Consider the following 13,679-nt stretch of genomic DNA (forward strand, 5'->3'; position numbering starts at 1 on the left):
TTACCACGCTCCCTCAGTCACAGCATGGACACAGCAGCAGTGAAGGAGTTTTACCACGCTCCTTCAGTCACAGCACAGTCCAATACTTCTGCACAGTGCCTATTCTCCATCTATTCAAAGACTGAGCTGAGCTGGTTTCACTATTAAACTGGATTCCCACCTAATTTCCCCCTTTTAAGTGTCTGTTTTAGGTCTAAAGGCTATTACACACCAAATGTAACGTGTTTCTCCACATTTTGATGTTTAGAAGGTTTAAACAATATGAAAAAAGGACAAAATGTCTTAAAGTGACAAAGATATGCTCACATAAAAGGTGAGCAGATCATATTTTGAACAAAAAGGAGTTGCATCCTGGTTTAGGAGATAAAAAAACTTGAAAAGATTTTATTCATCATAAAAAGGACGTAAAACAAGAAATAATGAATATATAATATGAATAATAATAATAATAATAATACATGAATATATATATATATATATACACACACATACATATATATATATATTTATTTAAAGTACTGTGTTTGGTGTGTAAATGCCTTCAGGCTTAGGGTTATTTTTCAACTCTCCTTCTCTCACCTGTCTTTGTCGTGGATTTCCTCCATAGGGAGGTCGTTGGCAGGTGGCGATTCCCAGACAGAGAGGGCTGTGTTGCTTGGAGGAGTTAACTCACCCCCATCTGAAACAGACTGGCGGTCGGAAGTGCTGGTATTTGTACCTTAAAAAAAAAGGGGGGGGGGGGGGGGATTACATGAATTTGTACTCAAGTGAAGCAGTGAATATAAGAGAACAGGTCAGAATTTCAGCTTATATTCCCCTCATACTTACATCTACAACTTAGAACATGGCACATTTTGTTTGAACCAAACCATTGTTTTTTATTTGACACTGGAAAAAATACTGGAACATGTGACTGACCAGTGTTTCTTATTGCCTAGGGATGTCCTCTTAGATTGACAGTTTAAATAATTATTGACTCGGAATGTCTTCTCTTGGTTTTTGCACTGAATATGTCCTGGAAAGACTATGTTCTTAAAAAGGATAGATTGACATGAATGATGTCAATTTATGAAAAACAAGCCATTTTGAAGCTGAGAAAACACTGACAATCAGTAAGAGCCTTTTCACAATTTGGTGTATAAACACTGGAGTAATAACAATCAAAAACAACAGATGTCGTACAGGTTGGGCAAGGAAAACAGCTGCAGTTGATAAAACAAACATTGTGGGAGCTGTGAGGACAAGCTCAGAGAAACAACAGTTAGTGACATTACCAACAACCTCAACATAGCAGGACTGAAGATGCAAGGACTAACCACAAGATGCAAACCACTAATTTGCACGGAACACAGATGAGCCACAAAAGATCTGGAACAACGTTTTTGGACTTACGAGACCAAGACTTAATTTTTACCAAAGTGAAGGACAAGCCAAAGTGCTGAGAAACAAAGGGGTTTGTCATTTGGTCTCTTTCAACGTGATAATGTCACAAGACAAAAGACGCCTCCAATGGGTTTCATGAACAGGACAGGGAGCTCGGTGTTTTTCAGTGGTCTTTCATTGAATCCACCAGATCTGAATCCAATAGAATACCTTTGGGATGTGGTAGAACGAGGGAATCACAGCATGAAAGTGATCCTGAAAAAATCTGCAGGCATTGTGTGACACGATGTCAACATGGACCAAAATCTCAAAGGTCTTGCCAATGTCTTGTGAAATCATCACCTTCATGAAGAACTGAGGCTGTTTAAGAGCAAAAGGAGGCACAACCCAGTACTGTCCAAGTCTTCCAAATAATGGTAAGTATATCCATCATTGGTTGCAACAGCTAACTGGACATTAGTGCTGAAAATCTGAAAGGGTGTTCAACATTTTTGAAATCACTGTCATGCTGGATGGTTGTAACAAGATGCACTGGGCTCAGTTTACTAATGGTGGTCTTAAAGCAGCAGTATGCAAAGGAGTGGTATTTCTTGCTCCTGGGCTCCCCCTACAGTGAAGGAGTGTACTTCATGTTTTGAGCAACTGCTAAAAAACATGCTTTGAATTTGAATTTCTGGACAAGAACCATTACTGAAAGTGAGAGAAACTGCTGTAAACCGAGCAGTTCCCGCGAGCGGTGTCCTCTTACAAAGGTAGAACATAAATGTAGCTTAAACTTGTAGTCAGAGTAAAGATCTTTCTGCAAATTCAAAAGCAATCTGATTAATTAGTAACTACACAAAACACTCTAATTATAATTAATTATGAAGTTGCATTAGGTATGTTATGAGTACAATATTTAAACAGTTCTCAAGTTATGTGTTCAGAGACCATTTTTAGACATTTTTAGAAATGCTGCTTCTTTACTTTCCAAAAGTTATGTCCAACTTCTTACCAGCATCGCACTGGGAGGACTCAGGGCTGGTGTTTATGATTATGTGGCTTTGTGGCACTTCAGTGGCCTCTATCCCCTGAACAATCCCTTGGCCTGACCCAGGTGCCTTGCGTGCAGAACTGCTCTCTGAAGCAGGGCCACGGTGTGAAGCACCTCCCGAGTTCTTCCGGTCATTATGGGTCCTATCACCTGATAGGGAGGATCAAAAGTAAGTGAACCTATTTTCATTACCACACAAATACTTTACTCTACTTCAGCAGAGATAATGAAAAAAGGAAAAAGCAGTGGTCATGAAAAAAAAAAGAGGACATGAGCGGTGGACAGAATGTAAATACACAAACCAAGGGAAGAATATCATATGAAATCAGATAGGTGGTGCAACATGGTTAGTCATTCCCTGAAGGGAGGTTTTAGTAATAAAATACAAAGCCACTCAGACTTGGTCAACAAATGATTTCAGTGTAATGATGCTAACTTCTTAAGGTTTAATGATGTATACTACTTTAAAACATACACCCCACACCCGTCCCATGCCTGATTTAAACACATGCAAACATGCATTGATCCGATTAGTAATTGGTACACCATCTAAGGAAAAGGGAAACTACACAGAGGGAGCAGACCAAAGTACCTTCGGTTGGTGACTTTCCCTCATCTGCAAGAGGAAAACAGGGCATATGTCCCTTTAAAAATCTGCAACAGCTTATCCATCATCATCATCATCATCATCATCATTATAGTTCTAATGCAAGTAATTGTTGCTGTCACACAATATTTTGGCTTTACCTTTTGACAGAATGAGTTAAATGAAGATTTAAAATAAAATATTTTTACATGGTCTTCCACTGAACGTTACGAAGGTTTTTTGCCTTTTCTGTAAAGTTGACTTTTTGGAGATAATTTTTTGTGTATGACAGCGACAATATGCTTAACAATAACAACAACAACAACAACAGATTACAATCTCTAAAGCCCTGACCTAAACAATTACAATTTATCATCATCACATCACATCATGTAAATCGTCTTTAACATCTAAGAACACTTTTAGGGGCTGAGCTGATAAACATGAGGCAGCAATATGACCCTCTTGCTGAACTGGGTTGATGATATCATGATAAATAATATATACTATGATATAATGACTCACAATAAACATTTCTAAAGGCCACATCTTAAAGACTACATCTCAACTGTACGATTAAAAAAAATGAATAATAAATTAGACCGAGCTCCCACAAGGCACGGCTAAGGCTCAATTGTTGTGATATTGTTACCAGAGTTTATATCCTGCCAATTCAAAGAACCCAAGAGTGCATAAGTAACCCTGCGTAATTGTAAATTATAATACATGTATTGCAACAACTCACTATATGTCCAAATGTTTGTGGACACCTTTTCTAATGAATGCATTCAGATATTTGTAGATGCACTCACTGCTGACACTGATGTGCCAATGGACACACAGCTTGTCTAGTCCTTGTAGAGAAGTACTACTAACAGAATAGGACTCTCTGGAGCAGACAAACATGGCGTATGGGGTAGAGCATTGAGCTGTGGAGAGGTGAAACTGTGTTCTCGAGAACAAAGGTGCTCCATCCACTATTTCTGGGAAGAGTTGGGAAGTTACTACTCACTAATGCTCTTTTCAATGAATGCAATCAAACAGTTACTCCAACAAAAGTGGGATCATCTATTTTTAATAGTTTTAATTGGATTTCAAGAAAAATCAATGGATGAGCAGGTGTCAAAAGAACAGTTTTTCTGGTTTAAATTTGAAGGATTTATTTATCACCACATATTTGAAGGCAGGTTTTTTTTCTTAACATTGGTTGACGAAAGAATGCAGAGCTAATGTCAGTGGATTTATTTATCACCACAAGGGAATTCCCAATGGTCATATGACACATTTGTGCAATATATGCTGGGTGTTGAAGTGAGAGAACACTGATTCTATCAATATACATTGAGCACTGATGTCTCTCAAACTGATGAAGCTGTGGGAAAGCATCATTTATGCACAGTTTCAAAATAAGGGAAATTAGGTTCATCTATGCGGGCACGCAATAAAAATATAGATACATACTGCTGCCCACGATCCATCTTGAGGCGTCATTAAGAATCCCAGGTAAACCACTACGCCCTTTAGACTTGGTGTCTTCTTTCTTGCCAGGCTAAGGAACACAAACAAATGCACTCCTTCAGTCATGTTCAACTTACAACAGCAAATGATATGTGAATAAACTACAGCATAGTTGGATAGTGCACACAGAAACCTTGTGTCTCTTTGCTATTGTTCCAAATGTTCACATAATTTGGAACTAGCAGTTGGCCATTATGCCACGATGAATGGCCCAACAGAAGAGTTCCAAATTAACTTGGAATTAAACATTTTTACATTGACTTCCATTGAAAATTATCAAGGTTTTTCCCCCCTCTCCTATAACAATGCCAAATTGGAGATTGAAGGTATTTGCATGACAGTGAAGATATGCATCAGAATAAATCTTAAGTACTAGTGTGTACCAGTACTAAATGTACTAGCTCTTTTCATTAGGGCTGCACACAGAAATGTCTTTTTGTAAGCATTTAAAACAAAGTTGTAATTCAAGTAATTCAACAAAAATAAAATCATTTTTAAGGCCAGTCTTTAAAAACGTCACATTATTGATACTAATGCATGTTTAATAATGCATTTTACGTAGCTCTACAGTCCAGTTTGCTGTTCTCTGCCAGAAAGTTTGCAACCACTGAAGCTTGTTGTACCTTCCTCCTGAAGAACCCTCTGGACTTCTTATTGTCTGGAGCTCTGGTTTTCACCCCCAGGTGTTTCATGTAGAATGCCACTGCACCAAAGATGGCAGAGCTGAAGAGAAAAGCACAGATTTATGTCCAACACTTTGATAATGAAATAAATAAATGGCGTCATTGCAAGGACACTGGCAAAACTGTGGAGTGAGTCTAACCCTATGATTACAGAATCACAGAACAGAACAAAAAGATAACCTTCCAGATCACGTTCGCATTAGTTACTGTTAGTGATTACTATGCTTTGCAGTAACCTTGTTGTGCCTTCTGTGCACATGATAGTGAAGGTTTGTGGGTGTAGCTGATCATGAAAATAAACTGATAATCTCAAAATAAGAACACACCAAACATCACAGGTGCTTTTTTTGTTTGCATTTATCAAATACAGCTTGTGTTTCATGACAATTGTTCTCATGTGCTCATGTGCTCATGTATCAAGTCTATGTGTCTAATGAATCTATGAATAATAAATGAGTACAGTAAACAAGACTACTGTAAATTAGTAATTAAATAAATTAGTCATAATAATAGTAATAGTAATAAATAGTAATTAATAGTAATAGTAACATTTTATTTCAAACTGCAGTGTTTATCAAAATATTTTTTTTTTTGGTAATTTACACCCACTTTTTATTTATTTTTTTTTTTAGAAATGAATGAAGATAAAATGACAAATACAAACAAAGGATAGTAATCAAAATACTACAAACAGCTGCTCTTGTGTAAATATAGCATTTTCTAATACTTACCACAGCCTTCTTACTCTTATTGCTTCATTAACTCATGGTAATATTATCTGGAGGGCTTTCAGTCTTAATGTGTATTTTAAATAAACATAGATGGGCTACTGTTCTAGCTCACAAGTGTTAATTTAAAAAGACATAAGGCAGCTGTCAAAGTCACATGGTGGGGAAGAATTGGAAAGTTTCCAGTAGAAGATACAGACAAAAGACTCAATAGAAGAAGGGGAGGAGCACAGAGAAGGGAGGAGATAGTGGGAAAGAAAGAGAGAGTGGCCGAATGAGTGAGAGAGAAAAAGAGAGGGAACCAACACAGACAAAATCAACATACATTCAGTGACTGAAGGGAGGCAAGGAGCTTCTCATAACCCAAACTGCACAACTGACACTGAGGCATGACTGACTGCTTTACACTCTGCCTGTAAATGTTTATTTGCAGTCAATTTGTGAAATGGAGAACTGTATAAGACAAGGGCCACTTAAATGACTTATTATATTAGTAACAGAGCAATCCGTTTATATTTTCATATTTTCAAAAATTTCATATTTCACAATGAATCAGAAATGTCTTTCTTGGAACACTTTTCACAACCAACAATGCAAAGGTTATAAATATAAAAACATAAGAAACAACAAAAAGTCTCAATTGTAAAAAAAACATATATGGTGTCAAAACAATGCATTAAGTGGGTGTATTGATTGAGTTTGGTTTCCTAATGCTGGAGAATTTATAATATTCATTATTAGAGATCTGAAATCAGACACATCACATCATTCGTTGTGAAAAGCGCTATACAAATATATTTAAACTGAATTGAATCAATGTAAATTTAAAGATGGTTATTTTATGGATTTAGTGATTTCATTGTAACATGGAAATGCTCCAAAAAGTTGCAGTTTTGGAGATAAGAGTCTTTTTTGCATGACAGCAACGATATGTAATGCACACATCATTTTCATTTCAAAGCAAGCGAGCATGTGCTTATAAAACTGCCATCAGTGTTGAGTAGCAAGAGAAAGAACAGAACTCACCATTTATCCTCGTCTGCGACAATTGTGGGGCTGGAAAAGAAAATAGGTGAAATTAGACAAACATTGTATTTAAATACATTACAGTAACTGTGGGAGTGCAGTAATAATGGAGCTAAACTGGTAGCATTTCTCACCGTTTAAGTAACATTTTTACCCTCTCGTTCTCTAACGATTCTTAACGTTGTTTTCGGACGATGAAACTTAAAATGACTTTGCAAACCTAAGCTGAGTATAGTGATTCTGTGTCCAGAGCTCAAACTAATGCACATATTCTGAAATATGCAAACTTAAAAAAAAAAAAACTAAAAAAACTAAAATCTAAAAGACATGAGGCTGCATTCAAAGTATTATATAAAACTGCCACTTAATATTTCACTATTCTGTCAGAGTTGAACTAACTGACTGAAACTGTCCTGTTCTTCCTCAGAACTGCTCTGAAAGGCTGAATATTGCTGCTAAGGCACTGGGAGCTGTCATCCGGCACGATCCAGAAAGCGAACAAAGCGGTGCAGCAGTGGAAGTGACTATTTAACTGTGTTTTTGCCTGATGCAACAAGCCTGCAAGAACATGGAAATTGGATCCTTATGTTTTTCTATGGCCACAAATGATGGGTGGGGTTTGACAGGGAATCCCCGGAGCTTGGCCAATCAAAAAATCTGCTCCCCCCTCGAGACTCTGCTACAGCCTTTGTAACAGCTGTGGTCAGAGCAGGGGGGGAGTGGACAAAACACGTGAGAGCAAAAAGAATGTCTGCAAAGAGGATACTCTCTCTAGACCCTGCAAACACTTATCTTACTTTTGCATTTATGAATATTGTTGCAAAGTCAATCTTTTTAAAACTGACATAGTGAAAAGAATGCTAAGCCCTTTTTATTATATGTTTACTGTATGTACGACAGACATATTTGCTTACATAATATAGAATTTATTTGACTAATAAATTTGCTCACAATGGGTGGGCACACAAGATCTCATGTTTCTAGTGGTTTAACACATCTAGATGCACCGTCTTACATTCATTAAACCCGAATATTCTCAGTGTATAGTAAAAACAAAAGAATTGGGACTTGCCTTTTTAATACTTTGGAAGGGAATGTGCATAAAAAACTAATGAACACCAGAATTGGGCCATAATTTTTATTTTAATGCTGCCTTAATTTGAGGATCATCCTGAAAAATGTCAGATAAGCTTTTGTGGGTGTTTTTAATGAATCAATGCATTCATACCATCAAACAAACATTAATAACATTGGGCCAACATAACGCTGGCTAATAGCTAACAGCAAGGTGTGTTTGGTATATTGACATAGTAATCAAACCTCAGAAATGTAACCTACAGAAGTTAGAAAAACACTATTAACTCAAACGTATGGCACACAGATAGGATAGGTCGTCTTTTTTGCCTTTACGTGAAGATGTAGTATATTGCAGAATCTAGGATCTAGGACAGACCTGACTTTCACCCGCTTCCTAGTAAAGCACCCTGTCTGCATTACATCTAACCTCCGCTTGCTTTCTTTTCCTCTTTTTAGACTTATCCTCGTTACCCCCCTTCACTTCACCCCCTTTCTCCATCACTCAGTTTGGCAGCGAGCCAGAGAGGACAGACTTCCTGCCAGCGTGGCACTTCGAACTCCATCCCCTCTCCACAGCTTCCTCTCCTCCACCCCCTCCCTCTTGTCTCTCTCTGCATGAGCGGAGCTGGAAGTCTGGGAACCAACTGAATTCATCTCCTTCACTTCATGATATAATTTGACTTTCTAATGGTAACAATCTGTGGTTATTTTTCTATCCAGAAAAGCTTTTTAAAGCCAGGGGCCTCAACCGTGTGTCAACTGTGTTTATAGACTGTTTTGTGCATAAAGCAACATGCACAAGCATTCTATTATGTGGTTTATTAATCATTTCCATGCGAGAATATGTACTTTTATGTGCTCTCAACCAGGCATCTTCAAAAGATCTTGGTGGTAAAAAAGTGCTGGTGGGGAAAATCAATTATTAGATGCACAAACGCATAAAGAAGAGGTTCAAAGTAAATGTAAATACCATATCAAGGAAAGTTCAAAAGATTAGATTATGATGATGCTGAAATAAAAAAATGAACAACTAAAAATGAAAAACTACACAAATTTTATTCTGACCTGAATAGAACACATGGGACTCATCGTTGTTCATTGTATTTGCAATGTCATTCACATGTTTGTTTGTTTTTTTTTCGATTAGTGTATTATATTTTGTTTGATACAAGCAGGACTAGCCTATAACAAGAAAGCAAAGCATTTTCAGGTAGCTGTTTCTCTGGTGATAATTCAATTCAGATATCTCTGTTAACAGGGTGGAGGTCAAAGTGAGGTCTGAAAGGCCAAGAAAATGCTCAGAGGGATCTGCTCATAGGATTGCAAGAAAGGAAAGGTTTATCAGGTTTATCAGAAGAAAACCTTTATTGTGTCTTGACCATAAGTTTTTAAAATGGGTATCTAAACAAGCCTGATGCAGTCCTGTAGACTGATGCAAAGGAATGGTTTGGAGAGGATGCAGTGTTTCATTAAAAGACCACCTCTCCAACCGTTAAGCACAGGGAGGACTGATCATGCATTGGGCTTGTGTTGCAGCCAGTGGCATGAGGAAACATTACACTTGTAGACGAAAAAGTAGATTCCACTAAACACCAGCAAATTCTTGCAGCAAACATCACACATTCCATAAAAAGAGGAGGATGGCTTCTACATCTACACCACAACTTCAAGTCCACAAAGGACAACATCAAGAGGCGCAAGCTAAGGGTTTTACCATGGCTCTCACAGTCCCTCTGCTGTGTTCTCTTCACTGGCTTCCTGTAGCTGCCCACATCAGATTCACAACCCTGATGTTATACTATAAAGCCAAGAATGGACCAGCCACTCTGTACTCGGCTCAACCCGCCACCCCTTAAGATCCATGGAAGACAAGCAGCCAGGCTTTTTCTGTCCTGACACCGAACCAGTGATGCAACAAACTATCACTGGGGTTTCGAACAGTAGAGTAAACGCAGACTGAAGACCCACCTCTTCCACGAGCACTTGGGCGAAGTGTAGTGCAGAGTATTATGGTCTCCATACTGGCTTTTGTATTTAGTAATATCTAAGCTTAGAGGTATCTTTTGGATCCTAGTCTATACAAACTAGCTAAGGGTATTTTCTGAGGAAACCGTGAAGCATTTTTGTAAGTCACTCTGGATAAGAGCGTCTGCTAAATGCCTTAAATGTAAATGTGTTTGTGTATCACTATCATCTTAGCAATGACTGACATGAAAGCATGTGTTTATGAGTAAGAAAAACAAACTCACTTGGTGTCCGACAGCTTCTCTAACAGCATCTCAGCCACTGCTTTCTCCTTCATTTCCCTGGGTACACGGTCAGTAGGGTAGTGGTTCTCCACCTGATTGAGCTCCTGCTCATTAGGAGTCATTCCCATCATCCTCTTTTGCCTAAAAAAAATTGGACAAAGAGAAGTAAGAATAGTGTGACAATTTCTCAGCCAAGGGCAATAAATGCAATAATCTGTAATTACACATATCCAAATGTACAAGAACAATGTAGTCTAGAGTGCATGTAAAGTAAATCCTCACAACTTTGAAATGTGGAAAAACCTAAAATGCTAAACATGATTTCAGCAATAACAGGCCTTAAATCATCTGCCTGATGAACATGAGCCAAATCCCGGCCTGAGCTTTGCACATGGACGTTTAAGTCTCCTTTTTGCTTATGAGGCATTTTCATAATTGAGGAAAGACTAAGACATGACTCACTAAGTAAATCCTGAAATGACATTTCTGTCTTGAATCTGTCCACAAAGGTTCTGTTAAAATCCCCCATTGCAGCAGCATTTTTTATGCTTTACAGAGAAAAGGCATACATTTACATTAGGTGAGGTCCAGTTATCCTCTTAACATTGTATTTTCTGTACAAATATGTACGCCCCACCTATGTCAAGACTGTGTCAAGTGACATGGTCCAGAGACAAAAGATTGTCTGGAAATTGCATGTATACAAATGGTACATATTAGGGATGGGGGAAATATTGATTCTGAGATGCATCTCAAATGTGGACAATTTCAGAATCAATTCACAAGTCAAAAAAGTTCTGAATATTAATTAATAATGCACAGAAGCGCAGCACCGTACAGTCAGTGGGGTGCAAGATGGATGAGCGAGAAATCCTAAAGAAAACCAGCACCCTCTGCATTAAAAGTTAGCATACGGAAACACTTTGGCTTTAGATGGCAGCACCAACAACTGGGAAGTCGTCCAGTCCTGCAAACCACTGAGCAAGCAATGTCAAAGCTTCCATTCATCTTGGAAAGGAAATTACAAACTTTTATGATTTAAGATTTTTAGCTGTTGAGAACCAGGGTTTTCACACTATGTTGTGCGCTTTGGAGCAGAGATACAGCAGCGTCCTGTCTCAAAGATACTTTACTGACATAGTGATCCCCACACTCTACAACCAGACTAAAACTATGTCACGGAATCAGTGAAGAAAACGGGTGGATAGCTGTAACGTGCAGTAGCAGTAAATGAGAACCGCAAGGGTGCAGATCTGGCTGAGCTGTTAAAGACTGTAGCAAAGAAACGGAGGAACGGATTTAGTTCTTGCTACTGATAACAGATCCAACATGGTTGCAGCTGCTGAACTAGGTAGATTCTCACATGTGAACTGCTATGCCACATGCTAAACCTTCCCCTTACATTGACTTGTCACATTGCTTCAATTTGTTTTATTAATAAAAGTAAATTAAAAGTAAAAGTAAATTCATTCTGGATCATTACAAATGCTTTGTACCAAGTGGACTCGCAGAGTAAGTAAGGAATCGTATATAGAAAAAATATGCACCATAAGCATAAGGTGCCTAGAAAGGCACCAAAAAACGTAATGTTAAAGGTTTGCTCCAATGTTTGTACATTACAGTGAAAAAGAACGAAAGAGCATGTTAAAGTGACATTATGAGCTTCTCTGACCTGAAGTCATCCAACTGTCGCAGCACCTCTAGGGTCTGCATATTCTGTACTTCCTGAGCATAGCGCTTCTGCTGGTCCTCACTGATCAGCTCTGGGCGAGTGCGGTCTAGAAGACATGAAGAAAGCCACTTTGAACATAGCTCTGCAAACAGCTATGCAACTGCAAACAACAGATTCTTTGAGGCAACTGATAGGAGAATAGATTTACTTGTGTTATGCACTCTTGAATAACACCACTAAACAGCCAGGTTTGCCCCTTATAAAGGATGTAATCTTGATTAATGTAACAGTAAAATATAAAAGTTCATTCACAATGTGAATTGGTTAGTTATCAATAACCTCAGTCTTGGAATAGCTGGTTTGTATTTTAATCAAGTATCAGGCATGTCTCTTGGCGCAGGTGTCAATAATAAAATTAAATCCATTAAAAACAATAAAGAGAAAGATAATGTAATTATAAATATAATGCAGTGAAGCAAGTAATTTGATGCATTTGAGTTATCTTAGATGATAAAAGATTATTTAATAAAGATGTATTGATGATGGTACCAACAGGTCAGATCAGGTCAGGGCCTAAGCCTGGACCTGGGAGAAAGGTCTTCATCAGCTTAACTGTGTAATTGTTGTAAACTGGATGTATACCAGCAGCTGGGTTTGTAATGTCACACAAGCAATATTTAAGCCTAATATGCCTAATGTAAAAATGCAACATGACAGCTGGAGTGATGAACAGCTTACCTAATTCTATTGACATGTGAGTTGGCATAGATACTCTGAGAATCTGGGAGGGAAAAAGAAAAATAGACAAAGAAAGGCACAATCACAAACACTGTAACTGAACTAGTGTGCAGTGCACCATGTTCACCTCTAGATGGTCCAGCAGCACCAAAAGAGAAATGCGAGAAGTTGCTAAATTGTGAAATTCCTGTTCTTGACAAATTCTTAACTTGTTTAACTTGAACTGGATGAAATTCATGCACAGTCAAGGTGTTTAATAAAACACCAAAATAAAAAGGATGAAAGGTAATAGAAAGAATCCAGCAGTAAAAGTTGAAGGAGAAGAAAAGGAGAAGTTCGTGGGTAAGGTCATTCCCACGGCCCAAACAGGAAGCACAAACTCAGACACTGCATTTGGGGAGTAAGGGGAGCAAAGCAAAAGGTTCAAACTACTGACACATGTTGGCTCACTGACTGCATCAGAACCAGAGGATGAGGGATTGGAAAGACACGAAAAGATAATGCAACACTCAGACTGCAGTGTCAGACAATGAGAAGAAGGTAATCTTACAATGTATACCCTTAAAAATAAAGGTGCTTCAAATGGTTGCTTTACATTTGAGCAACGTCATAGAGGAACCACATTTGGTTCCATAAAGAACCATGTTGTAATAGAGATCTTTAAATTGGTAAAGGTTCTTCACACTCACACATCGCTATTACAAACACGATCCTTTATGGACCATTTTTAGCACCTTTATGTTTTTAGGAATATACAGTCCACTTTCATGTCAACAAGCATCCTTGACTCACTGCTCCTTTGTCCAGGAAATTGTTGTAGAAATCCACAAAGTACTTCTTTGTCTCTTTGGCACTGAGGTTCTTGAAGAGGTCCGCATGCAGGTAGGATAACTGTAGATAGATAAATAGATAGAGATACATAGACAAATTATATTATTAGAAAACTGTCATTTTTAGAGAACTGGGAAAGATAACCTTTCCCCACA

The 13,679-nt window shown here is 38.1% G+C and overlaps 1 protein-coding gene across 5 annotated transcripts in view; it reads right to left on the reverse strand.

Annotated features, from left to right (window-relative positions):
- arhgef1 (Rho guanine nucleotide exchange factor (GEF) 1) overlaps positions 1-13,679 on the reverse strand; it is a 57,513-nt gene that overhangs the window by 16,299 nt on the left and 27,535 nt on the right. For 3 of the 5 annotated variants that reach the window (XM_072691804.1, XM_072691790.1, XM_072691785.1), the window contains exons 5-14: positions 13,486-13,584; positions 12,694-12,736; positions 11,956-12,061; positions 10,284-10,424; positions 6,958-6,987; positions 5,144-5,243; positions 4,464-4,551; positions 3,009-3,032; positions 2,378-2,566; positions 580-718 (exon numbers count right to left, since the gene is read on the reverse strand). In XM_072691804.1, coding sequence (XP_072547905.1) covers positions 580-718; positions 2,378-2,566; positions 3,009-3,032; positions 4,464-4,551; positions 5,144-5,243; positions 6,958-6,987; positions 10,284-10,424; positions 11,956-12,061; positions 12,694-12,736; positions 13,486-13,584 — 959 coding nt within the window. Of the gene's footprint in view, positions 1-579; positions 719-2,377; positions 2,567-3,008; positions 3,033-4,463; positions 4,552-5,143; positions 5,244-6,957; positions 6,988-7,091; positions 7,456-10,283; positions 10,425-11,955; positions 12,062-12,693; positions 12,737-13,485; positions 13,585-13,679 lie in introns of those variants that run through there. The other 2 variants (XM_072691797.1, XM_072691814.1) reach the window with 2 other exon arrangements.

The sequence above is a fragment of the Salminus brasiliensis genome, chromosome 1, assembly GCF_030463535.1.
Source record: "Salminus brasiliensis chromosome 1, fSalBra1.hap2, whole genome shotgun sequence".
Classification (NCBI taxonomy): domain Eukaryota; kingdom Metazoa; phylum Chordata; class Actinopteri; order Characiformes; family Bryconidae; genus Salminus; species Salminus brasiliensis.